Source organism: Myotis yumanensis, unplaced genomic scaffold (genome assembly GCF_028538775.1).
Source record: "Myotis yumanensis isolate MYYU_CA2020_CCGP unplaced genomic scaffold, mMyoYum1.0.hap1 SCAF_2, whole genome shotgun sequence".
In the NCBI taxonomy this organism is placed as follows: Eukaryota; Metazoa; Chordata; class Mammalia; order Chiroptera; family Vespertilionidae; genus Myotis; species Myotis yumanensis.
In genome coordinates, this window is record NW_027223753.1 from 175,648,210 (window position 1) to 175,676,081 (window position 27,872).

Sequence of the window (27,872 nt, forward strand, 5' to 3'; positions counted from 1 at the left end):
GCTTAGAGAAGCGGCTCCTGGAGTGATGGGGCAGGAGGGCCGCATGGGTGCGGTGCCAGACCTTCGCAGGACGGAGCGCTGGCGCGCCTGCAGCCGGCACACGGAGCGGCGGCGCACGGCACAGCCCGCGCGGTGGAGACGGGTACCCACCCGCATGCCCAGCCCTGACCGGCTCCAAGTACAGGAGTGTCCAGTGGACGCTATGACTGCGTGAGAAAACCTCCAACTGAGGGGGGAGAGCAAACGCCAACCGCCCCCACCCTCCGCAACAGCCCCCCAGCCCCGAGCAGGAGAAAGGAGCCGGCTGCTGGCCGCCCCCCAGCCCTCCTTCCCGAATCCTGGGGGGCTGGCCCGCCCCCCCAGTCAGTCAGCCCCCGCACACCACGGCTTCTCCGCAGATACCTGGGGGGAAGGAGGGGCGAGCCGGGATGGCGCACAGCTGCCGGTCAGAACCCGGTGCTGGCGCAAGCGCCCACGTCGCCGCCTTCTCTCCCCGACTCTGGGTCGCAGCCCCACGCGAGAACCGGCTGCGCTCGAGCGCGTGCGCGCCTCCCCCGGAGCCCTCCGTGCCGCCCGCGAGGGGAAAGTGGGCGCCGAGGCGGGAAGAGCCGGGCGCGCGGCGCCGCGGGGCGTTGGGTGGGCGGCGCGGAGCAGCGGGTCCCGCTGCCACCTCCGCCCTCCGCCCCCCGCCCTCCGCGCTCCCAGGCTCCCCGCGGCCCCGAAGAGCGGACCGAGCATCCCCACCTCGACCCTCAGGAGGTGGCGCCGGCGACCTGACGGCCCAGGACCGCAAATCCAGAACCCGCCTCGCTCCCTCGCCCGGGAGGCCCGTGGCGTAGTTGCAGGGAGATTAGAGCGACCTGCCCTTCTTAGCTCCGGAGCTGCCGCTCCCTCTCTGAGCCAGACGTCACGCTGGGAGAGCTGCCCGACTTCACCTTTAAAATAATCCCCGGAGGGCGTGGCTGGCATCGCCCGGCCCCGCCCCGCAGAGTTGGCCTGGCTGGCAGCGACTCCGGTCTGTGCCTGGAGAGAGCGAGGAAGAGGGTGAGCGCAGGGCACCCACCGGAGGAGATGCCCGTTGAAAACCATCCAGAGCAGCAGTAGAAACAGTTGGTGTTGCTTTGTTTTGTTTATAAACTGACCGTTCGTTTTCTTTCCCGGCGAAATGTTATTTGGGTTAAAAGAAGAAATGGCTCCCCAAGAGCTCACCCGGCGACTGGCCACAGTGACCACTCACGTCGGTAAGTGAAGTTTTTTTTTTTCTTCTCTTGCATTTTATTAATGGAGGGCGGGGGCGGAGTAGGCCGGGGTCTCCTCTCCCCCTGCCCTCACCCGCAGCCCCGGGCGGCGACCTCCCTGCGAAGGCTGTGGGCGCGCGCGTGCCCTGCGCCTGAGCCTCGCCGCTGCTCGGGGCGCGGCGCGTGTGGTCCTGGGGTCCCTACGTCTGGCAGGGCCCGGGCAGGCAGCCGTGCGGGCGTGTGCCTTTACCAGGCGGTTGTCAAGTCTGTTGGGTCTTAAACCGCGAGGTCTACTGAGCTTTTGAGGATCCATTACCTGCTTCTGACCAGGGACTCGGGGTGAGGACTTGTGTCGTAGTTTACCAGGTAATGGGAGCAGGAGGGGGGAATGCAGGTGTTTCGGGCAGAAACTGCTGCCGAACCACTGGAGGCTCGTAGTGACACGTGGGCCCTTCCTCATCCCTTCCCTGGACACATCCAGGGTGAGCGCCTTTGGGTGGGTGTGACTAGAATATCGGGTCATTTTCTCTGGTGCTCACTTCACTTTGAGACCCTTCCGTGAATGCTAATCAGTTTCCACTGATAAGGAGTCTGGAAGTTTTTACCTGTGTTCCACGCATTTGTTAGAACTGCCTTCTTGGTGATTATATGTGAAATCTTAATTGAATTAGTGAGTCACCATTGCTCTTTGGGGGCTTTTTAGTTCAGTGTGTTTACGTACAATAATGATGTACATCTTGAATGATACACATGTGGGGATATACTTTGTGCAGATGATTTATATGGAAAGGCCCAGTTTTGATGATTCTGTTTTCAAAAATGTGTCTGGTGCCAAATGTGGCCACTGAACTGTGTTTTTGTTTTGTTTTGTTTTGTTTTTCTTTAAGAGAAAAGGTCTGACAAGGAGGGCTGAATGTGAAATATTGCTGAAGGCAGGATGAAATAAGAAGAAAAATACCTTTTAATAAAATAGAATTTGACATTTGCAAGATATTGAGTGCTGAAATGACTGTGCCAAATACCAGCCTGTGCATGAAATTGTGGTGTAGAGGAAGATCAGTGGGTTGGGGGTATGACCTGTTGGATTTGAGTCCTTCCCTGGATAAGCCATTGAACGTCAGGCTGAAAAATGGGAGGTTTAATAATTCTTCCTTACTCACTCCAAGGCTATTTGTAAGGTACTGTGGGTAAAAATACCATCTACACTGTGAATGTGTTATTGATCATATCTGGGCAGGACACTGGGCCTGGAGGGAGACCTGGATGTTAGATCTCAAGAACTGGTAGGCAGTATTCCTTGGCTAACACTAGGCTGCCTGTGGGGTCCAGGCTATGGTATATTTTGCTCATCTTGCTACCTCCCTCCTCCAATAGTAAGCTCCGTGTAGGATACAAACATAAATTTGTGTAGTTTCTGCCCTCAAAGAACTACCGCTGACTCCTGGCATGTGTGCCCTTTGCAGCATTCGGTCTTTTGTGCAATCTCACAAACCTATGAAATAGGTGGAGTATCCATTACTCCCATCTTACAAATGAAGGGATTGAGATTTTAGGAGGCTCATATTTTATGGTTTCAGGGATAACACATGTTAGGCTTGGGACCAGAAGGCAGCTCTTCCCATGCTCTGTTGGGGGCTCTCACTGAGGAGGTCTCTAACCCTGCAGTAGCCCCTGTCTTCATGGGGAGTTGCAATAAGCAGCCAGTAAACTTCTGCTAGGATGGATGGGCTCTGCATTTGAGGTGTGTGATGGTGAATTAGGGGAGGGTTGGGAAGTGCTTAGAGTAAGGTTGTGGGGAAGAACATTCTCCTGGTCCCACCTATTTGGCTGCATAACAATATGAAGCTCCATGTAACTATGGTGTTCTGCTGTGTCTGGGTCACCGTCCTCTCCATCTACCACAGCACTGAGGGCAAGGTCCTAGTGGCTGTGGAGATCTCCATCTTGGCTTCAAGTGCTGGATTAGTAGGCTGCCTTTTTACCCCAAAGTACTATATTATTCTGATAAGACCTGATAATAACGCTTCCGAAGGTTTAAGGAATAAAATAGGTCCCAGGAGAAACAGGCATTCAAGTTTTATCTCGTAAGTCTTTATCACATTTTTAGACTTTTGAAAAACAAACTACTAAAATGTGATATCTCAGTTATATATTTTTAAAAATGTGCTTCCGTATTCATTGCCCACCTCTGTCTCTCAGCCAGTTCCTCCTCCAGTTGGGATTTCTGCTCTTTCCATGATCCCTGAGATTTGAAAGATTCAGGTCAGGGTCCTGTTGATTCAGTTTCTGAAATACCTACTGAGTCTCTTTCTTCATGTCCATTCCCACAGCTACCTGCCTCTGACCTGCTTCAGAACTTCATTTCCTTCTGACTAACCATTGTGCAAGCCTCTTGCCTCTCCTGTGTTTGCCTCTAACCCAGCAGTTCTCAACCTGTGGGTCGCAACCCCTTTTGGAGGTCGAACGACCCTTTCACAGGGGTCGCCTACGACCATCGGAAAACACATATATAATTACATATTGTTTTTGTGATTAATCACTATGCTTTCATTATGTTCAATTTATAACAATGAAAATACATCCTGCCTATCAGATATTTACATTACGATTCATAACAGTAGTAAAATTACAGTTATGAAGTAGCAACGAAAATAATTTTATGGTTGGGGGTCACCACAACATGAGGAACTGTATTAAAGGGTCGTGGCATTAGGAAAGTTGAGAACCAGTGCTCTAACCTATACCAGGAATTATGAAAACAACAACATGGCAGTTGTGTATTACAGAAATGTTCATGCTACTCTTACATAGTCATTCCCTGTAGCCTGGAGTACAAGCTCGTTATTGTTTGGCACCTTTTAGTCTTCTCTCCTAATACTTGCTATCTCTGTATCTATGGTTGGGCAACTTGGGCTGAGTCCATCAGCTTTGTTCCACTATATTTTCTACTATATGTATTCCCACCTCCAAACATTTTCTTCTGCTTTCCCTCCATTTGGGATGACCCTTTAATATATTTCTCCTCACAGAAATAGTACAAACCTTGCAAGTCCTGAAATTCAGTGCTTCCTTCTTCAGGTACTTTCATCCTGTCAGTGGGACACAATGAGCCCCCTTTCTGATTTCCTAAGTAGGTTTTGTTCTTTTCACATGACATCTCCCACACTCTTCCTTGTATTATGGTTAGTTGATTATTTGTGTGCTTATCTCGGCTCCTAGACTCCTCATTACTTATCTGTGTGGCCTAGTTACCTAACACAGGGTCTCCCTCTATGAAGATGGAGAATAAATGTTTGCTGAATGTATGAAGGATTGGTTGTGCCTTGGACTGGAGCTTGAGTATTCAGTAATGTCAGGCAACTTTTAGGCTTTTAAGGACTGAAGTATTTGTGGATAATTCTTTTGCTTCTTAAGCTCCATTTTTCAAGTAAACATTAAGCCCTTCAGATGTTTTTTATGTGATGTGGTTCACTCCTTCTTTGGATTTTGTTAGTTTGTCAGGGACCCTCATAAAATATGCAGTTCACATATGAACAGTGTCCAGATGTGTTTTTACCCATGCAGGACGCAAGTAGGATTATCTTCTCCCCTTTATTCTGTGCCGGAAGCCGGTCCATCCTTGCTGCTTGACACAGTCGCTGCAGAAAAGAAACATCTGCACAGCATATGTTTCAAGGGACCTGGCATATATAGCATATTGTTCTTAATATGTTTGCTCTCCTTAGCGCCATGTGTTTTAACCAAGGTCACCTCTCTGAGAAAGGTTGTTTCACCAGGTGGGGATTTCCCCCTGAGGTTAGGGAAGGGATACAACCCCTTAACTAAGTGCCAGGCGGGTAGTTAATCACTTTAACTACAAACAATCATGCTTAAGCTACATAATCTTTACTCCCTGGAATGGAGATAAGAAATGCCCTAACCTTTGCAATAGAAATTGACAGGATTAAAACCAACTGGTATAAATACAGATGTAACAAGACAATAAACATCAGTTCCTAATCAGATCCCGGCCAGAACTTGGCTGGAGATCCTGGCTAGAGGTCCTGACTAGGCTGCTGATCAACTGAACGCTGTCTCTGTGTCATTCCTTCTTCGCCGACTCCGTCCACACCTTTGGGGACCCCTGGACCTGCTGGTGCTGGACCCCAGCAATTCTAGACTATAGAGTCACATTGGTTCAATTACAGAATCTCAGAATCAGAAGAGTTTGATTTTTCCCACCTCATTCTTTTCAATTCTTGAATCCTCTCTGCAATTTTTTTGCTGTACTGCTATTTATATGCAGAGATGCTGCCTAAGTACACATGAATTTTCTAATACATCTCAGATTGCTCTAGGATTCTGATAGACAGACTACATATTGCTCACATGGGGCTTCCAGTCAGTGGAAAATCTTAGTCATCTAGCTGATTGGTGTGAGTAATCCCCTACTCAGGTTTCATATTTCAAGTCCTCTTCACTCTTTCAGAGTATCATCTCATATTAGAAGTAATGATTTTGATCTTACTCTATTATTGTTCTAAAATAATTTCATGTGTTTGGCTATACCCAATTAAACTGTGAGGCAGAAAGGAATATCCTTTGAGACATTCCTTATATAATTGGAGATTGGATTGGTGGCTGTTTTGGTGACAAAAGCTGTAGAATTTTGACTCGTAACCCAGATCACTACTTTTAGGATGATACTGGCATTGATAATATGCATCCAGAAAAAGAACAAACTGAGAAATTAAGCCCATGACTCATTATTCTACAATGGAATAATGACTGAAATGGCTAGGATCCTCAGCTGTTTGTGCTGTAGACAGGATCTAATTAGAGTATTTGCTGCTTAGATAGGAATGAGTCCAGTGGGGACAACTAGACATGCTGGAGTAATGACTTCATCTATCCCAAAAGTGAATTAACTGCATCTGAGTGATTTTTTTCTATTGGGCTCTCTAACACTGTGTCTAGGACTTATGGATTCTTCAGGATCTATTACAATTTTTGGAACACAAAAACTGATTGACAACTAAATTGCAAAGTGCCAAATAAAATTTAAGAAATACTTAATTTAAATATCTACGAAAGTTCTCTTACCCATAATAAAATAATATTTCATTTCATTAAAAAACAACACATAGTTTCAATTCTATAGATGCTCCTCAACTTACGATGGGGTTATATCCTGATAAGCCTATTGTAAGTTGAAAATGCATTTAATACACCTAACCTACTGAACATCATAGCTTAGCTTAGCCTAGTTTAAGGCTCACAAAGCATTTACACAGAGGAAAATTCAACATCAGATGCCCTCACTGGTGAATTATACCAAACATTTAAAGAAGAATTAATACCAACTTTTCACAAACTCTTCAAAGAAGAGGAAGGAATATTCCTCAGCTCATTTTATAAAGCCAGTATTACCCTAATACCAAAACCAGACAAAGACATTGCAAGGAAAAAAAACAACAACACACCTAGGCCAATATCTCTTATGCATATAGATACAAAAAGCCTCAACAAAATACTAGCACCAAATCTAGCAACATATGAAAAAGGATTATACACCATGATCAAGTGGGATTTATCTCAGGAAAGCAAGGTTGGTTTAACATTTGAAAATGAACTGATACAATACACCATAATAGAATACAGGACAAAAACCACATAAACATCTCAGTAGAAGCAGAAAAAGAATTTGACAAAATTTCATACCTATTTGTGATTAAAAACACACACAACCCACTCAATAAACTAGGAATAGAAGGGATTTTCCTCAATTTGATAAATGGTATTTTAAAAACCCCTCAGCTAATATCTTAGTTAATACTAAATGACTGGAAGCTTTCCTATTAAGGCCAGGAACAAAGCAAGGATGTTTATCCTCACTACTTTCATTCAGCATTGCATTAGAGATTCTAGCCAGTACAGTTAGGCAAGAAAATGAAATAATAGGCCTCCAGAGCCGAGGCCGGTTTGGCTCAGTGGATAGAGCGTCGGCCTGCGGACTGAAAGGTCCCAGGTTCGATTCCGGTCAAGGGCATGTACCTGGGTTGCGGGCACATCCCCAGTAGGAGATGTGCAGGAGGCAGCTGATCGATGTTTCTAACTCTCTCTCCCTCTCCCTTCCTCTCTGTAAAAAATCAATAAAATATATTAAAAAAAAAATAGGCCTCCAGATTTGAAAGAAAGAAGTAAAACTACTATCTGTATTTGCAGATGACATTTTATGTACAGAAAATCCTAAGTAATGCACTAAAAATATATATATACTAGAATTAGTAAATGAGTTCAAGGTCTCAGGATACAGGGCCAGTATTCAAAAACAAACTATTTCTAAACAGTAGCAATGAGCAATCTGAAATGAAATTAAGAAACAATTCAATTTACAATACCATCAAAAAGAACAAAATACTCAGGAATAAATTTGATAACAGAGGTGTAACACATGTGCTTTAAGAACTATAAATCATTGTTAAGTGAAATTAAAAAAAGCCCTAAATAAGTAGAAAGGCATTCCATGTTCACAGATGAGAAGACTTAATTTGTTAAGATGGGTATATTCTCTAAATTGTTAAACAAAGACTCTGGAGTGAAAGTATATACTGATTTCGTAAGTGAAAATTACTTTTCTTTAGGAAGGCTTATTTAAATGGGACTTATTCTTGTGATACAACATGCCTAGTAGGCCATGAGCTTTTGTTGTTGCTGTTGTTGGATAGTATTTTGGTATTTTATTTGTTGTTGGGTAATAAACCACTCCCAAACAACCATGTCATTATGTCTCATGATGATTCCCTCAAGTGATTGTAATCAGATGGCAGCTGGGGCTGTATGGCTGTCACCTTGATATTCCCTCATGTGGTCTCTCTCTACATGGTGGTATCTCATCTTTCAGGGTCTCCCCATGTGGCCATTTCTCCAGCAGGGTAGTCTGTACTTCTTACCTAGAAGCCCAGGTCTCTGATAGGTACAATGCAGAAGCTGTTAGAACTTTTTTTTGTTTGATTATTTGTTTGTTTACTTTTGTTAATCCTCACCCAAGGATATTTTTTCCATTGATTTTTTTTAGAGAGAGAGTGGAAGGGAGGAGGAGAGACTGAGAGAGAGAAACATTGATGTGAGAGAGACACATCCTGACTGGGCTGGGGATTGAGCCTGCAGCCGAGGTATGTGCCCTTGGCCGGAATCGAACCCGTGACCCTGCAGTCCAGGGTCTGGTGCTCTAACCACTGAGTCAAACCTGCTAGAGCAAGGACTTCTTGATAATGGGCTTGAAGTCCCCTTAAGTTGCTTCCTCCAAAATCTACTGGTCAAAGCAGTCCCAGGCTCAGCCCAGATATAAGGGGAGGGGCCTTTCCTCCCCTTCTGGGAGGATGAACATGCCCACCCAGGAAGGGGTATAATTGTTGGTTTTAAAAAATATTTATTTTTTTCTATATTTATTTTCTATGGCCACTTTAACAAATACCACAAACTTAATGGCTGAAAGCAGCACAAATTCATTTTCTGGCAGTTCTGTAGCTCAGACATTAATACAGGTCTTCATGAGCTAAAATCAAGGTGTCAGCATGGTGGCATTCCTTTCTGGAGGTTCTTTTTCTTGCCTTTTCCAGCTTTTGGAAGCTGTCGGCAGTCCTAGGCATGTGGCCCCTTTCCTCCATCTTCAAAGGCAGCAACATCTGGTCTTTCTTGTGTTGTCATCTCTAGGGTTCTCTTTTATTTTCCTCTTCCACTTTTAAGGACCCTTGCAATTATATTGGGCCCTCCTGTGTGTGTATGTGTGTCATATTTTATTTTTTATTGATTAAGTTATTACATATGTGTCCTTATCCCCATGTTACCCCCCATCCTCCCAGTCATACCCTCACCCCCTTGTTGTCTGTGTCCGTTGGTTAGATCTATATGCTTGCATATAAGTCCTTTGGTTGATCTCTCCCCCTTAACCCCACCCTCCCCTACCTTCCCTCGGAGGTTTGACAATCTGATCGATGCTTCTCTGTCTCTGGATCTGTTTTTGTTCATCAATTTATGTTGTTCATTATATTCCATAAATGAGTGAGATCATGTGATATTTATCTTTCTCTGACTGGCTTATTTCACTTAGCATAATGCTCTCCAGTTCCATCCATGCTCTTGCAGATGGTAAGAACTTCTTTTTTTACTGCAGCATAGTATTCCATTGTGTAGATGTACCACAGGTTTTAAAACCACTCATCTGCTGATGGGCACTTAGGCTGTTTCCAAATCTTAGCTATGGTGAATTGTGCTGCTATGAACATAGGGGTGTATATATCCTTTCTAATTGGTGTTTCTAGTTTCTTGGGATATATTCCTAGAAGTGGGATCACTAGGTCAAATGGGTCCTCCTTATTTTAAGGTCAGCTGATTTGCAGACTTAATTCTATCTGCAACCTTCATTCCCGTTGCCATGTAACCTGACCTACACAGTTTCTGGGTATCAGGACACAGATATTTTGGGGATGGGGAGGAGGAAGGCATTTTTTCTGCCTACCATAGTTGCCACCTTGGAAACTAGCTACCTCATTGCTCCACTGAGCATTGGTGATTACTGTGACTTACGCCTTTGAATTGTCCATATTTGGATGGTGAAGGCAGAGAAATGGAATTTGTTTATTGGTAACCTGAGTTGGGTGTTGGATTTACTCAGATAGAATGTGGTACTCTAAGGTCTGAGTAGATGCCACTGTATTTATGATGTGAAATGCCAGCTTTTGGTAAAGGGTACCAAACAAAAATTAACCCAAATGTTGTCATGATAATAACAGCTACCCATGATCTAGAGCAGTGATGGCGAACCTCTGACACCTCTGACATGCAAACTCATTTTTTTTGGTTGATTTTTCTTTGTTAAATGGCATTTAAATATATAAAATAAATATCAAAAATATAAATCTTTGTTTTACTACAGTTGCAAATATCAAAAAATTTCTATATGTGACACTGCACCAGAGTTAAGTTAGGGCTTTTCAAAATGCTGACATGCCAAGCTCAAAAGGTTCGCCATCACTGATCTAGAGAATGGTCATTTATTAAGTCAGGATTCCTTAGAATCAGTGTAAATAATACTGATTCTAGAAGTGATCATTTTCTCTACTGTGGAGAATATCAAGGATAATTCCTGCCTTTCCAGAATGAAGTAAGGCTGTACCCAGGCTTTGCCAGCAAACAGCTGTGCAGCCTTTAGCATATCACTTTGCCTCTGAGTGTTGGTTCTCTTTAAAGAAAAGCTATCATTTAAAACTTGAGGATTTACGTCTTTGTCTTTAGACATAATAAATATATAATACTTAGGAATAAGACTTTGTTAAGGAAGAATGTTTTAGGAGTCCTGCCTACTTGTACTTCCTTAGGAAAAAAATAAGTCTGATAAAGTTACAATGGCAAGGTAACCAGCAGCACCATGCACTTTTGTTTAGTATAGAAGAGTACCTCTATGTAGAGGACTTTACTATGAGGGAGAATCAGGTACAAAGTATACATGTTTGGTCATGTTGGTTGTTGTAAATATTTCCCTCCACGTCCCGCGTGGTTCAGGGTTCAGGATCTGGAAGAGGAGCCGCACACAAATGAAAGAGACAAGAGATAATTTGGAAATATTGGGGGGCCAGGCGGGTAAGTCCAACTCAAGAGGAAGGACTTCTACTGGTGCTCGGCCTCACCAAGCTTTTATTGGTATGAGATACACCCACAGCCCTTAGGCAGGGAGGTTTTATCAATAAGGATTTACATGATTATCCTATCAATAAGGATTTACATAAGTAAAGGTGGGGAGGTCGCTTCAGCTACCATTATCTGGATTAACAGAGGTGGTGCACAGCTCTGACCTTTGCTAGGGCTTCAAAAGGTCTCTGTCTACGCTTCTCTGCTAGTGAAGACAATAAGCTGTTTCCCACATCTCCCCCTTCTTTTTTCCTTAAAAAATCTTGTATTTGTAGACCAGAAATAAACATATAAGAACAAAAAATGTTTAAGTCCCAAATTCAATGTCCAACAGTTCCTTATGTGTACATGTCAGCAATGATATTTCAGTTCTGGATGGTGGACAAATGGTGGCAATTCAGGTCTGACCCTCTTTGGTTTGATTCTGGGCAACCTGCAGCGACGCACAGCTACTTGACTGCTAGCATGGCAAAGCGTCGTCAGCGTCTTCCATCTCTGGATTGTTTTTCCTCTTGTCCTCATGGCTGGAGCATTCCTGATAATTCCTCTCTGTTGCAGGAATCCACATGGTCTTGGGTTGTTTTCTGAAAATATACAAACGTATTCTCGACCAAAGGTTAATTAAGGAAATTTTACTTGGGGTCCTTTTTATATTTGCCCAAATGATTTTCCTTTGGCTTATTTTGACACCATGTATGTTTTTCATGGGTGTCTTGCTGTTAGCATCACAAATGAAATTTTTTTTCTAGATGTAAATTAGTTACAGGATATTTTTCCTTACATGGTATTTTTCCACTATCCCCCCTTTTTTTGATTTAATTATTAGGAGGATTTTGGAAAATTTATAATGCAGTCTAGATAACTTTAAATTTTAATTTTTTTGCACGAAAATATGACTGCTTTAGGTTCATAGCATATTAAGCAATTTTTCCATAAAATGAAAATTTTGGTTAATACTACTTATTTCAATTAAACTCGTTACTGTTAAATTTAATACTCTCACAACAATCTTAGTTTACACTGTAAATATTAATGGAAAGGATTATTTTGCATCCTTGAGAAGGCCCTGAGCATTCCTGGTGTTAGGCTGGATTTAGATATAGGATAGCTGCTGTCAGCCAAGTCTCTGTTGTCTGGGTCCTGATCTGAGCTGGGCATGGGAAGCAGGAAGCAGCCATGGGGGCAGGAGACCTCCCTCAGAAGGGGCGAGTGTTCAAGCCATTGCATAGTTGGGGGAGGGGGGGGTGAGGATCTGTGCCCCACCTCTGTTGACCCCCAAGTTCTCTCCTGATGGCCCCTCTGCGACTGTGCCTGTCTTAGGTTGTTCCTTCCTTGAGGAATCTTACCCGTCTCTGGCTAACCAGCCATCCTCCGGGGCCAAGCAGGGTGATGTGAGGTTCAGTTCTGTCTCCTTGGTAGCCTATGCCCCTGTGGCCTCCACGCCCAGCAACTGCCTTGGGATCCCCTTGCCTGCTGGCGGGGCCCCGGCATTGATCACATATCTTGGGGAACCCAGGTTTCTTCTCCAGGGAGGGCCCAGCTCATGCCTTTGGGCGAGAGACAGATCCATGGTACCAGCCACCATGAGGCTTCAACCTCAGCATGAACAGAGAGCTCAGGCAAAAGCTGTGGGCAACTGGATCATAAGAAGAGGGACCTTCTTGGCAAAAAGGGCAAGAGAGGCCAATGCAGAATGCTCAAGTGCCTTCCCAGGGGGCCTTCCACACAGTGGAAGGGATTAAATCCTTTCATGTCCTTATTAAATTGCTGCCAAACATTCAAAGAATTAGTTTGTAAGTTTGTTTGGGATAAATGTACAATATGCTGTTGTAAAATATCAAAAACTATTAATGACATTGTAGAATAATATCATGTAAGGATATTCTTTGCCCTAGGCCATGGCAATTCAATTTTAAACTGGCTGTCAATTTCTTTTTGTATAGACAAGGTCTTAGTTACATTTTCTGCACCTCTCCCAGGAGCAAGTAGTGATAGTCCTCTACTTCCTTGTCCCACCCATGTTCCTACTGGATACTACATTAGGCCCACGTAAGGGTTCTTACCCATGAAGGGTCAGGAGCATAAGTCTGAAATACTTCCACATTTGCCCTAGGTAATATTACTGTACAGATGATTATTGCTAGCATGGCAAGAAAGACGTTCTCAGGCGTCAGACATCTGTATAGTCTTCTTTACCATGCCCCAGATGGTGTCCGGGCTGTTTGTTGCCCGGCTCATCCTCCTCCTGCTCATCTTCAGTGACTGCTTGGAGTCACTGCTCTCTGTGGCTGAGGTAGTTGATTGTCTGCAGCTGCATGGTGTGGCTCCAGGCGCAAGGTCCTCATTAGTCTGGCTAGTTTCTCTCTTGGATCCCTGTTGCAGTTTAATATTTCTAGCAGGAATCCACACGGGTTTGGAAAAATTCTCTGGGAATATACAAGCATACCCTCTGCCAAAGGTTAATAATGGATCAGGTCCCTTCCATAAACCAGATGTGGGATCCTTCCATTTAAGTAGACCATTTTCTTTTGTTTTATTCTGACACTAATGTAGCTCCATAGGTGTCTTTCCATCATCATCACAAGTGAAAAAATTTAAAGTAATTAAGGCTTGGTGCAGCCTACCTGCAGGTGATTTCTCCATCATCCCCCCTTTTTGTTTTTCAAGCTGGGATTTTAGCCGCTGATGCTGTCATTCAATAATGACCTGTCCTTGAGAATTATATGGTATTCCTGTAATGTGCTGAATTTTCCGCCTTTTACAAAATTCCTGGAATTGACAGCTTGTATAAGCAGGCCCATTATCAGTTTTAATAATTTTTGGAATTCCCATGACAGCAAAAACAGCTAGGCAATGATTAATAACCTGTTTTGCTGTTTCTCCTATAGATGTAGTAGCCCATAGGACTTTTGAAAAGGTATCTACAAAGACATGTAATGCCTCAAGGTGTCCAAAGGAATTATAATGCGTTACATCCATTTGCCAGATATGGTCCCTCAGCAAACCTCTAGGGTTGACTCCTGTAGAGATCTTCAGATAAGGTCTTAACCAGTTAATGTCCCCTAATAATTTCTGAAAGTCATTTAATGTTTTAAGACAATCTTTTCTTATCTCCACCTTCTGAGGCCTAATACATTGGTTTTCAATTATGGTTCCCAGATATTGGAAAGGCGTTTCTTTCTGTACCTTTTCTGGAGCAATTCTTAAACCCCATTTAGGGAGCTCCTCTTCTAATTGGGAAAACATGGCCAAAGTCTGCTCTTCCCGTGGACTTGCTAAGAGCAAGTCATCCATGTAATGAATAATGTAACATCGGGAATATCTGTCTCTTAAAGGCTGAACAGCTTGAGCCACATATTTTTGGCACAAGGTAGGGCTATTGGCCATTCCTTAAGGCAAAACCTTCCACTGATATCTTCTCATGGGTTCTATATTATTAATAGATGGCACTGAAAAGGCAAATCTTCGTTTATCTTGAGGTGCCAAGGGAATGGTGAAAAAACAATCCTTAAGATCTACTACTATAAGAGACCAATCTAGAGGGATTTGGGAAGGCCCTGGGAGTCCAGGTTGCAAAGCTCCCATGGTATGCATAGTAGCATTAACTGCTCTAAGATCATGTATCAATCGCCATTTCCCTGCCACCTTCTTAGGTATAATAAATATAGGCGTATTCCAAGGGCTATTGGAAGGCTCTATGTGACCAGCTTCTATTTGTTCCTGTATCAATTCATGAATATGACCTAATTTCTCCTTGGTTAATGGCCACTGATCCACCCATATAGGTTTATCGTCTTTCTATTGTATAGGATCAGCATGGGGGTGAGGAAACTGAGCAGTGACCACTCTTAAAAAGGTTGATATCCTAATCCTCATCTTCTTCGGTTTTCTATGCCTTGACCAGTCTGATATCCCATCTGAGTTATAAACTGCTGTCCTTTGCTGGTAATAATACAAGCTTGTAAACCTTCTAAGACATCCCGGCCCCATAAATTGACTAAAATTCCAGAGACAATGTAGGGCTGAAACCATCCTGTCTGTCCTTCCTCATCTTGCCACCTTAAGACTGCAGCACTACGTTGTGTGTTATCAGGAACTCCCACCCCCCTAATTGAGTGCATAGCTTCTACCACGGACCAACTTGGAGGCCAGAATTCTTTGCTGATAACGCTGACATCTGCCCCAGTGTCTACTAGGCCCTTAAACATTTTTCCTTCTATTCTCAAATTAATCATAGGACAGGTTGTGCTAATTTCCTGTATCCAATAGATGTCTGAGCTTCCAAACCCTTGCGCCCCCCTTTTCCTGCTTATAGCTTCGCCTTGCTGAACATAAGGTAAAAGTAGTATCTGAGCAATTCTTTGTCCTGGAGTAATTTGCATAATATGATTACATTCTAATATAACTTTAATCTCTCCTTCATAGTCTGAATCTATGACCCCAAGCAAAACAGTTAATCCTTTCAGAGTGTTTCCACTCCTCCCTAAAATTAATCCTAAAGTTCCCGGTGGCACAGGTCCCCAGATTCCTGTAGGAACAGCTTGCCAAGCCATATCGGGGGTCAAAGTGACCGCTATAGTACTGTTAAGATCTAGGCCTGCGCTCCCTGGAGTGGCCCGGATCAGAGAGTCCACTGTGGGCTTTGCAGGGCAGATCTCCCCTTTTAATGACAGGGCTGGGGGTAGCCCCGCTGGCCGTTTCCCTGCGGTCGGCCATACCTTTTGTTTTGATCTAACGGTTGGCCATTTTTATGGAATTTCGATTTACAATGGCCGGCCCAATGGTAGCCCTTCTGGCATCTAGGACACAGAGAGGTTGGATCTGTTTTGATTGGCTCACGAGGCGGGATGTTAGTGCCTTTCCCTGGAGCGCCTCCTTGTGTCCTTCTTGGTTGCCTACAGTCTTTTCTAAAATGTCCTGTTTTTCCACAGTTATGACACCTTTTATTTACGGTTGCAGCGGCAGCGAGTAAATTTGCTTGAAAAGTGCATGACCCCACATTCTGACATGCTCGAATCATTTCTGTAATGGTACTATTTCTCCTCAGAGGCATCAGGCATTTCTTACAATCATCATTGGCATTTTCATAAGCTAAGTGCTGAATTAAAATATCTCTTGCTGCCTCATGTTGAATCTGTTGTCTCACTGCTCGAGTGAGTCGAGCCACAAAATCAGAAAATGACTCTGTAGGTCCCTGCATACATTTACTAAAAGCTCCCTGAGGGTCCACTTTTGTCGGTAGAGCCCTCCAGGCTTTCCTTCCACAAAGTCTAATTTGCTCATACGCCGGTTGCACATAATGTAGCTGATTTTGTATATCCATATACTGTCCTAGTCCTGCCAGCATTTCATAAGTTATTTGAGCATTTGGCCCTCCGTTTGCGTGGGCTTGCTCTTGACATTTTTTCAAAAATTCTCCCTTCCATAGTAAATAATCTCCTCTATCCAGAGTTGCACGAGCCAGAGAATACCAATCATAAGGAGCTAAGAATGCTTCAGAAATATAATTCATAATTTCTCCTGTAAAAGGAGCCGTTGGACCATTTTGAACAACGCTTTCTCGCAAAGCTTTTATCATTTTAAAATCAATTCTTTCATGGTGTCTTATCTGATTTGGGAGCTGTGGGTCAGCTACTTGTATAGCAAGCCTTTCTTCCACCGACATGTCCTTCATTCCTTTTCTGATGGCTCTCTGTATAGATGATTCTATTGGTGGCCCTATTGGCGGGGAATTAAATGTTTCAGGATTAGGACATGTAGGTGGAGGGGACCATAAAGGCCATCCCTCCAATTTTTCTTCCCGCTCCTCTCTAGGAGGAGTGGAGGGAACCAGGCGAGGAGGCTCCTCCTCAGCCTCTCTAAAAGGTTCTAGCAAACGCAATATTGTGTTCCCCATGGAAAAACAGTTTTTTGAGGTAAGTTTTTTTTGTTTTGTTTGTTTTTTGTTTTTTTTTTGTTTTGCTGCCAACTTTTTGCCAAACACTCAAGATCTAATGTACTTTCTTCAGGAAACCAAGGGTTATGTTCTATAACATCAAATAAAAACTATAAAAGAATACCTTCTGAAACTTTTAATTCCTTAGGCATACAAACCAAATTCTAATTCTTCCCCATTAGCCTGGCTGAAAAAGACATTCCCACCCTACTTACAGATCCGGATTCTGTAGCTGGTCCGTAGGCTTTTGCGTGCGGTGAATTTTCCACAGCTTTTCTCGGTGTATTTTTCTTCCTTTGCTCTAGACGAAAAATATCTTCTCCTCCAGAAGCCCCGCATTAGGTGACAGATGTGGTAGCCCCTTTCATGTCCCGCGTTGTTCAGGGTTCGGGTTCTGGACAAGGCCACGCACAAAATGAAGAGAGACTAGAAAAGATTTAATTTGGGAAATGGGGATCAGGCAGGAGTCTACCTCTAGGGGGAGGACTACTCACTGCTCTGGCCTAGGTCTCCCTTTTATTTAGTTTGGGATACACCCATAGCCCTTAGGCAGGGAGGTTCCAGTGACACACAGACTATTTTATCAATAAGGATTTACATAAGTAAAGGTGGGGAGGTTGCTTCAGCTACCATTACCTGGATTAACAGAGGTGGTGCACAGCTCTGACCTTTGCTAATGCTTCAAAGGTCACCAGCCTTCCGGGTTCTCTGTCTATGCTTCTCCGCTAGTGAAGACAATAGGCGGTTTCCCACAGTTGGTCTTGTCCAGCTTAGAAGAGTTACTTCTGGATTTCTCTGTCTAGTTATCTGATCCCAGATCTTGACCAGCCCAGGTTTTGGTTTGTGTGTCTGGTTTTTGTTTGTTTGTTTGTACCCATTATCCGATCAGTTTGAATTCATTTTAACTCTTTTTGTACCCAAGAAAGCTGTAATTAATTCAATTACTGAGGAGCTAGAGGTTCACCTGCCTGTTTCTCCTTATTTACATAACCAATTTAAGACTAACCACATTACTGAGGGCCTCCATAGTTTTGACATGGCCAGGTATCCGTGTCTTGACCTGGGGACAGGGTGGGAAGGAGTGGCCAGATCCAGGCCTCTTCCTCCACTGCTGCAGCCCTAGTGCCATCCTTGGGGCTTGGAATAATGAATGGATGTCCTCCTAGAGCTGACAGTCTAGTGGGGGAGGTTGCTGTTAGGCAAACATAAGAAAACTTTAGGCAGAGTCAACCATCTGTCCATCAGTCCCCAGTCCTTCCCTCATTTCATTGGGTTTCTGATTTTCTGGCTTCTGCATGTACTGCCTTGCTTTTGCATTGGGGTGACCCAATTATGAAATTTAACTCTTTTCCCCAGTATCTCCAAACTTATCTGAATAGCAGATTGGGAGGCGGGGTACAGGGGGATTTTCTTTCTTTCTTTTTAAGTGTTTTTATTGATTTTAGAGAAAGAGAAAGGGAGAGAGAGGTAGGAACATTGATGAGAGAGAAACATTGATCGGCTGCCTCCTGCATGTTCCCCACTGGGGATTGAGCCCATAACCCAGGCGTGTGCCCCAACCAGGAATGGAACCAGTGACCTCTGGTGCCTGGGTCGACACTCAAACACTGAGCCGCACTGGCTGGGCGAGGGGAATTTTCTGAAGATGGGAGAGGAGATGTTTATGGTCTAACACACAGATACTTTGAAATGAAGCTGGAGGCATCACTATTTTAAAATGTCCTCTGGCCACCCAGCTTCTGGGCGTTTCACAGGCTCTTCTCTTCACCATTTTACTGGCTTCTTCCTTCCCCAGTGGCTCCCTTCTCTTTCCTCTTTTTTTCTCCCCTACATGTGAGGAAGATCTGGCACAGGCCTTAGGCTAGAAAGGTGGGTCTCCCGGACCCACATCCCTCTACTTTTCATTCCACTTTGTTTCCATTGCAGTATTTCTCTCTCCAGCAACCAATAGAACTTTTGCTTGCAAAGGAGAAAAAATCCCTCAGGCCGTGAAATGGGATTTTAGACCCTGGCATATGGTATAGAAACAAGAAGGAAAATTCCACTATTCAAATCTGGTTTGCCCTTCAGGTGTGGCGTGAGCATTTTTTCCCTTAGTCCTTTGGGAAAACTAACCCAGATTTTAAAGAGAAAGAATATGTTTATAATTTTCAGTGGCTTTGTGGTATAATCTTTTTTTAAAAAAATGGTAGAAGAAATGAGAGCAGAATGAGCATTATGTGGTGCTTCATAAGGACTTGAGAAACTATCCTTGTAAAAATAATACATGGTCTGTGTTTAAAGTTTGGAAGAATCAATATTAGATGTCAACTCTCCTCAAATTGATCTATAAATTAAATATAACTACAGTCAAAAGTTTATCAGGTTTTTTTGTAGTAATCAACCAGCTGGTTCTAAGATTTAGAATTAGCTAAAAGGTACTATAATAGGCGAAAAGAACTATAATAGATTTTTTTTTTAAAGAACAGAGTTGGAGGATTCACAGTACCTAATTTAAAGACTTACTATGAAGCAAAATAATCAAGACATTGTGGTATTGGGGAAAGGACAGAAGCATAGATCAATGGAAAAGAATAGAGAACCAAAAATAGTCCCACACAATATGATTAATTAATTTTTGACAAAGGTGTGAAGGCAGTTCAATGGAAAAAAGTGTAAATGCAATTTCAACAAAAGGTGCTTGAAAATTTAGACATCTGTGTACAAAAAAAATGTACCTTGACTGTGCCTCACCCCATATACAAAAATTAACTCAAAGTGGATCACGGACCTAAATGTAAAACAGAATTAGAAATCTTTTAGAAAAAAATAGGAGAAAATCTATGTGACCTTGGTTGGACAATGAATTCTTAGGTTGACACCAAAAGTAATATTCATAAAAGAAAAATTTGTTGCACTGGCCAGTGTGGTTCAGTTGGTTGAGTGTTGTCCCATCCACCAGAAGGTCACTGGTTTGATTCCTGGTCAGACCACATACCTAAGTTGTGGGTTCGATCCCTGGTTGGGGGTATACAGGAGGCAACTGATCGATATTTCTCTCTCACATCAATGTTTCTCTCTCTCCTTTCCTCTCTTTCTAAATAAAAAAAAAAAAAACATAAACAAGAGAAAAATTTGTTAATTAGACTTCAGTAAAATTTTTGCTCCACAGAAGGCACTGATAAGAGAAGGAAAACACAACTGGGGAAAAAATTGGGGAAATCACCTATCTGACAAAGGACTTGTATCCAGAATATATAAAGAACTCTTAACAATAAAGAAAAATGAACAGCCGAACCGGTTTGGCTCAGTGAATAGAGCGTCGGCCTGCGGACTCAGGGGTCCCAGGTTCGGTTCCGGTCAAGGGCATGTACCTTGGTTGCGGGCACATCTCCACTGGGGGGCGTGCAGGAGGCAGCTTATGGATCTCTCTCATCGATGTTTCTGGTTCTCTATTCCTCTCCCTTCTTCTCTGTAAAAAATCACTAAAATATATTAAAAAAAAAAATGAACAGCACAAATTTACAATGGGCATAATTTTGAATGACTACTTTACCAAAGAAGATATACAGATGGAAAATAAGCACATGAAAGTATGCTCAACATCAGCAGTCAGAGAAATTGCACACCTATCAGAGTGGTTAAAGAAAAAAGACAATAAAAAGTCATGGCGAGGAGGGAGGGACTGGATCTCACACACTGTTGGTGGGAATGTAAAATGGTACAGCCACTTTGGAAAACATTGGGCAGTTGCTTACAAAGTTAAACACTATACAACCGGTAATCCCACTCCAAGAGGAAGAAAAATTTACAGTCACACAAAAATCTGTATGTGAATATTTATAGAAGCTTTATTCTTTATCACTGAAAACTGGAAAGAACCCAAAGGTCCCTCCCCTGAGGAATGGATAGACAACCTGTGGACCATTTGTACAATGGAATACTTAACAATAAAATTATTGATACACATGACAACATAAATAAATCTGAAATGCATGATGCTAAGGGTGCATACTAAATGATTCCATTTATTTATTTATTTTTAGTTAAATCTTTATTGTTCAGATTATTACAGTTGTTCCTCTTTTTTCCCCCCATAGCTCTCCTCCACCCAGTTCCCACCCCACCCTCTGCCCTTACCCCTCCCACTGTCCTCATCCATAGATGTACGATTTTTGTCCAGTCTCTTCCCGCACCCCCACACCCCTTTCCCCCGCAAGAATTGTCAGTCCACTCCCTTTCTATATGACATTCAGAAACTTAAAAGGTGCATACTAAATGATTCCATTTATATGACATTTGGAAAGGGTAAAATTATAGGGATGGAGTGGTTACCAGGGATTAATGGTGGGAAGGAGTGATTTGACTACAAAGGGATGATGTAACTATTTCATATACTGATTGTGGTGATGGTTAAACGACTTCATGCATTTAAAATTGTACACCAAAAAGAGTGAATTATTCTGTATATCAATTTAAAAACAAAATTTAAAAAGCACTACCAAACAAAAACCAGAAATTTTTCTTAAAGTACTTTATATGCATTTAACACTAACGAAGAACTGACTCTGAGGCTTACTAAACAGAGCAGTCTATAATCGAAAAAGCCTTATGATAGAACCTATTTGAGAAAAGGTTTGGCAGTTTCTTACAAGTCAAATATACACCTCTCCTTTGCCTTAGCAATACCATTCCTAGGTGTTTATCCAAGAGAAATGCAAACGTATGCCCACACAAAGACCTTTACATGAATGTTCACAGCAACATTATTCAGAACAGCTTGAATGGTGGGGGGGGGGGGGGGGGGGGGGAGGGGCGGGGGCGGGGGTAAATCCCAGAATGTCTATGAGCAGGAGAATAGACAAACTGTACCATCCATATGATGGGATCCGACTCAGCAATAAAAAATGAATGAACTACTTACTAATACAACATGGATGAATCTCAAATGTTATCCTGAGAGACAGAAGCTAGATGAAAGGGCGAGGGCTAGGTTGCCCCAGGGTAGGGGCTACGTCCTACTCTGCTAGCCACACCCAGGCGGCAGAGCACAGTTCTTTCTCCTCCCCTTACTCCAACCCCCCCTATATAACCGGTCTTCAGGCGGGGTTGGGGCGCTCAGCCACTTGGTTTGCCTTGGTGTCGGTGAGCCTGGTGGATGGGGAGCCCAAGTTAGCTTGAAATACAGATTCTTATGCTTTTGCATCGAATTGGCTCCCTGATGTGGTTTCTTGGGAATCTTGAAATCTGGGCACAACATTTGGGGGCTCGCCCGGGGTTCCCAAGACCATGTAGGGACTCCCCCAATTCGTAGAATCTGCATGGCCGCGGTAAGTGTCTGTGTATTGTGTTTGTCTGTTCTGTGTGCTTTATCTGTTCTGTGTGAGCTCACTTCTGAAATCTGTATTCGCCCACATTGACCGTGGACGCACATGGGGGTCAAAGGGCGGGAGGAGTCGGGGGACGCCTCGATCCTCCATCTGTATCTGTAGGGGTGTAATTTTGCTTCCGCCGAGTCGGGAGGTCTGTAGAAACCCCAATCTGAGACGAGGTGGGCAGCGCCCACCAGGTTGGCATAACGCCATCTGCTTCCATAGAATTGGAAGGCTGTATTTTCGGGCTGATGTAGTTTTCTATGTTTGTATGTTTCTTTCTGTGAACTTACTTGACGGACATTATGGAATGGACTCAGACTGCTCTTTTGGGTATTGTGATTGATCAGTTCAAGGACATTGCGGGAGGCTTTAGAGCTCCCTCAGGAATTGGGAAGTTGTTAGGAATTGAATGGATTGTTTAAACTCTGAATGAATGTCTGGTAAAAGTATGTAAATGTAAAGGCAGGGGAGGGATCCCCGCCCGCCCGCGCGCATCCCAGGCAGGGAAGGTGAGCTGGGAATCACTGTGCCTCGGGCCGCAGGAGAGGAAAGATGCGCCTGGATGCGGAGGCTGAAGCTGGCACGCAGAGGCTGAGGCCAGCGCACCAAGGCTGCTTGCTGCGCAGTAGGGGCGGGCGCCCGGGGGCAGGTGTGCAGGAGCGCAGCCCTCGCCCCGGAGCCCGGCCGCGCCACGGGCCCAGGCGGCTTGGCGGCAGCGGTGGGCGGGCAGTGGCCCCCGGGCGTGTGGCGAGCGAGTGGAGCCCGGTGGAGCGCAGGGGGGGCGGGGCCGGCGCGTCGCTCACGGGAGGCGGGAGCGGCGAGGCCCCCGGCGGCGTCGGGTCTGGGGGGGAGGTCGCCCCAGCTAGATCATAAAAGTTAAATATAAAAGTTTTAAAATGCATCCGGGATTTCTGTGCACGTGTAAAGGGGAAGGGCCAGTTTAAAAACGAGTGCGCATAATTTTGAGCTGAACCTGACCTTTTGCTGTGTACAGAGTAAAAACCCGAGACTGTTTTGGCCTTAAAAAGATGGTCCTAAAGAATGTGGTCAATTTACATCTGAAAAGACCAGGAAGGCCAGAATCTGTTTGCAGGGCTCAAATGTGGTTTTCCAGAGCCCATTGGAAGTAAAAAAAAGCAAGCAGTTTACTCTAATTTGCCTCATGAGAAATCTAAAGAACAGGTTTAAAGTAAAAAAAACTGCTAATATTTGACTTGTGGGCTCTGAAGGTCAAAATATGTTACCCATTGGTCTGATTAAAAAAAAAGGGGAATTAATTTTAAGATCTCAACTGAATTTTTAATACAAAAACCAGTTTAAATTTACAATTATAAAAGGTATAAACAGTTAATAAGATTTCTGTTTGTCTACAATATAATGTTGGCCATCTATCTTTTAGGGATTTTGGTTTGCTCTTCCCTTGTTTATTGTGAGAATAAAGAAATCATCTTTTCTGTCAGAGAACAGTTTAGACAGCCACAATGCTGAGCTGCGTGACTTAGCAGCCGCCACGTTGGCCACATGGTTTGCCGCTCCCCTGGGGGCCGCCATCTTGAAACAGCAAAGGCCCCTCCCTCTGATTTAGTCAGGGGTGGAGTTTTAAGGCGGAGTTTTATGGGGCTGCAAGCGTGCTTGCTTCGCGGATTTATTTTTAAACTAATCTCTTAAATCTAGAAAACCCTGCTTTCCTTAAACTAAAGACAATTAAAGGTTATAGCCAAGTCTTTAAAAGGAACTGATAGCAGTAATCCAATTTCTAAAGTACGATTATTTCAGGTAGAAACTGGTTTCTGTAAATTGATCTGTCCTTATTGCTTAAATATATATAACTAGTAAAATTTCTGTGTCTCTTAAAAATTTTGAATGTATTACTAATCTGAGAAATGTTCATTATTTACATGACACCTAAAAATTAAGGCCAAGAGTTCTAACTGGAAGGCATGGCTTTGGTATGAATAAATGATAAGCCAGTGAGCTGGGACTGGTCACTGGTGGATTGTGAGAAGGACTGGACGTGGCCTAACTTCTCCTCCCTTGGTACCCCTGAAACGTCAGAGGGTACTTCTGGCCTTGGTTTTCTTGGGTTTTGGTTTTGGATTTGTTTGTTTATTTATTTGTGATGAATGCCGTTTCTATCTGGATAAAACATAGGTCAAGGACTTGTTCACTGAAAGAATGTAAATATAAATATTTATTTAATATTTGTATATCTACTTGGATATAATTGTTTGTTCATATACATATGAAGGTCTGAAAAAAAAAAAAAGAAAAGCACACGCTTGACTTCTTAAGGCTGAGTGCTCTGACCGATAGCAAAGCACCCTGAGCGGCCGCTGGGATCTTTCTCCAAGGGCGCTTGCTCCCTGCCAGAGGTGGAATCGGCCCGCCTAACTAGTAAACATCTCTCTCTGTTTGTTTGCTGGGATTTGCTATATGATATTCTGTGCTGGGTTGGGATTTTGGAATTCTGGAGTAAACTTAAAAGGTATTTGTACATTTAAGGATGGAGCTCACAGTTCCTCAAGGCAAAGATTTAATGGGCCCTTCCCCCTGCCTGTGCTGAATTAGATAAAACAGGCCAGTACTGATTAAGAAAGACAATGGGCCTTGGAATCTGTAAAGATAGGAAGCTGGTCTAATGTACTGAAAGGGTTTGGTCATGGAAACTGGCGGGGAATGGGTGGCTCTCCTATCATGTTTGGCAGGCCCCACCCCCTATCATTCCTGACTTTCTTGCTGCAAGAATTGTCTCTTTTCTTGAGAGGGCTCCAGAGGGCGCACGAGGACATTTGGCTGCGCCTCGGCGCCACCCAGGAGACTGGCCCAACCCCAACTCCTCATCAGCACAGACCAGGAGATTGGGTCTACATCAAAAGGCACCACCTGGAGTCTCGATGGAAAGGTCCCTACACCCAACTCCGTGGTGCTGACGACCCCCACTGCTCTCAAGATAGACGGCGTCGCGACCTGGGTCCATCACATCCACGTCTGGTCAGCAGCAAGCTACGGCGTGCTCGACTTGCCTGATGCTGGTAACATTGAATAGACTTAGATAATGCCTGCATCTTCATGGACATGGCTCCAAAAAGACAAGGACAATTCATAGAAAGGTCAAAAATAGACTTTAGTATCACATGTTTAGTAGCAGAAGATGTGGCTGCCTGAAGCGGCCATAATGCCAATATTATGTTTCATTGTATTGATATGTTATATTGACCTTTAGTTCTCTTGCAGGTTTGAATGTATGTTGGCTGTCCTGGAAGGAAACTATATGGGTTGACCCCAAAAGTAAAGGGTGCCTAGCTGCCAAGAGGACAGGTGCCCAAATGGGCAGGAATGGTGCCCATCAGGTTTTGGTCTCTGTTGAGAGACAGTTAACAGTTGGCAGCCTGTAATACTGTCTTGCAAGCCTTTGTGACCATGCCCATGTCAGGGGTAGTCTGAAAAAAGCCTGTTTAGAATAGAAGGTCTGAGGCATGATTATACATAGAAAGAAAGTTTAATGCCAACAATGAAAAGGAATTGGCAAGGAAAGTCAGAAAATCTTAGAGTAGATCAGTATGTCTTTCTTCTTATGTAATTCCTCCAAAATTTGGCAATGCTAACATGGCAATACGTTTCTTTGCATAGATTCAATAAGACCGGTTCCTAATAGTGGTTTTATTAACGGAAAACTTTGAGTGGAGTATCATGTTTTAAAGAGCCCTGTCTGAGCTCTAAAGACTTGAAGCCAGTAAAAATGCCACGAAGAAAGCCTGGTATTCTGCTTGGAAGCCCTGAAGATGGCTGGCGCTGGAGTGTCAGGCCGATGCCCTACCATCACTGGCGGTTGGTAAGAGTAGAAGGGGAGCAGTAGGGATGCCTCTGCGTTCCTGCGGAGCCCCCACATGCTCTGGGCCGCAACAAGTAGGAGGGCTACTGAGATGGGCTTAAAGCCTGGAGCGTGGGCTCAGGTGGAATTGCTACAGGTGAAGGATTCACCTAACTCAGCAGATACTGCAGGCGGGCCTGATGGCAGCTGGGTGGCGTGGCTTCCTTGGCCCTACGGGGCACATTAAGATTCAACCATGAGATTCCAGCAAAGGTAGTCAGTTACCATTCTTGTTGTGCTTATGCAAACATCAGGACAGTAGATAAATTAATCTTGATTTGGCTTTTTGATAGCCATGGAGGAATTTTAAGAAGAAAAATCCTATTTCAATAGAAATTGTTAAAGCTAAAATGGTTTCTTTCCCCTCCACCAGACCATTTGTTAAAATATGCCCAGTACGGGCCTCTAGCAACGGTGGAATCAGTCCGTCTCATGATTGAGCTGGAAGTTCCAAGACAAAGGGGGGAATGAAAGGGCGAGGGCTAGGTTGCCCCAGGGTAGGGGCTACGTCCTACTCTGCTAGCCACACCCAGGCGGCAGAGCACAGTTCTTTCTCCTCCCCTTACTCCAACCCCCCCTATATAACCGGTCTTCAGGCGGGGTTGGGGCGCTCAGCCACTTGGTTTGCCTTGGTGTCGGTGAGCCTGGTGGATGGGGAGCCCAAGTTAGCTTGAAATACAGATTCTTATGCTTTTGCATCGAATTGGCTCCCTGATGTGGTTTCTTGGGAATCTTGAAATCTGGGCACAACACTAGACACAAAGAATATATACTGTATGATTACATTATATGAATGTTTTGAACAGGCAAAACTAGTCTTTATTGAAAAACAAATACAACAGTGGTCAGTCGCTTGGGGGCTAGGTTTGCCCAGGAAAGAACAGGTGAAGTCCTTTCTTTTCTATGGATAGAAATGCCTTCTATCTTGAAAGGGGTATGAGTTTCATGGATGTATCCATTTGTCAAAATTCATTACAATGAATTTCACTTCAGATTTGAGTACTTCAACATATGTAAATTTTACCCTCTTCCTAAATTTTTATTTTTTAATAAAAAGGGTCTTCCAGTTTCTTCTTGGCCAGCTACAGGCCTTACTCTGGACTTTAAGCTTGAATCATGCGAATAAAAATTAGAAGTTTGTATGCAAAATTATTTATTACTTATCTGACATTTCACATTGTGCTCTTTCCTTAAATATTAGAGTACAACATTAATAAGCAAAACCATTAAGCTTGAAGGACCAAAAATAAAATGCATTATGAAAAAGTGGCCTCCCTCTGAATATACCACATTCTGCACAGCACAGTTCTGAAAGGTGAACTCACTTTTCCCCAAGAGGTAGTAAGTTGGGGAGTTGTGGTCAGATCAAAGAACTTCCTTCACTACAGTCATGATTATGTATTTGCACCTAATCTAGAAGTAGTTCAGGAGACACTCTGCATCCCATCTTAGGATTTGAGCCTTTACCATAGTGCTAAACCCTGTTGCACAGATGGTGCAACATATTGATGTTGCCTAGACAGTGATTTCTGTTGGCTGCATTGTTAATTCTCTGGATTTAATTCCTTGGCAGCCTGAAGAGGTTGGAAGAGAAAGAGGGGAGAATTGTGGCTTGGAATAAATTTTCTTCAGAGCATTCTATAAAAAATGTATCCCTATTATTTTATTTTATATTCCAGTAGCCTGCTGTATGTCTCATGATGTGATCCCTCTAAAAAAAATTCTGACTCTCCTGGACTTTCCGATTTCCCTCTCTATCCCGACATCCTCATCCCCCAGTTTTCCTTTCATTTCCAAATGAGGAA

At 43.6% G+C, this 27,872-nt stretch overlaps 1 protein-coding gene across 4 annotated transcripts in view; it reads left to right on the plus strand.

Moving 5' to 3' along the window:
- The first annotated feature begins 586 nt into the window (after positions 1-586).
- The window catches only part of MCF2L2 (MCF.2 cell line derived transforming sequence-like 2), a 211,932-nt gene continuing 184,646 nt past the window's right edge, over positions 587-27,872 (plus strand). For all 4 annotated transcript variants that reach the window (XM_070406723.1, XM_070406722.1, XM_070406725.1 and 1 more), the window contains exon 1: positions 587-1,241. In XM_070406723.1, coding sequence (XP_070262824.1) covers positions 1,166-1,241 — 76 coding nt within the window. In that variant the 5' untranslated portion in view covers positions 587-1,165. The remainder of the gene's footprint in view (positions 1,242-27,872) is intronic.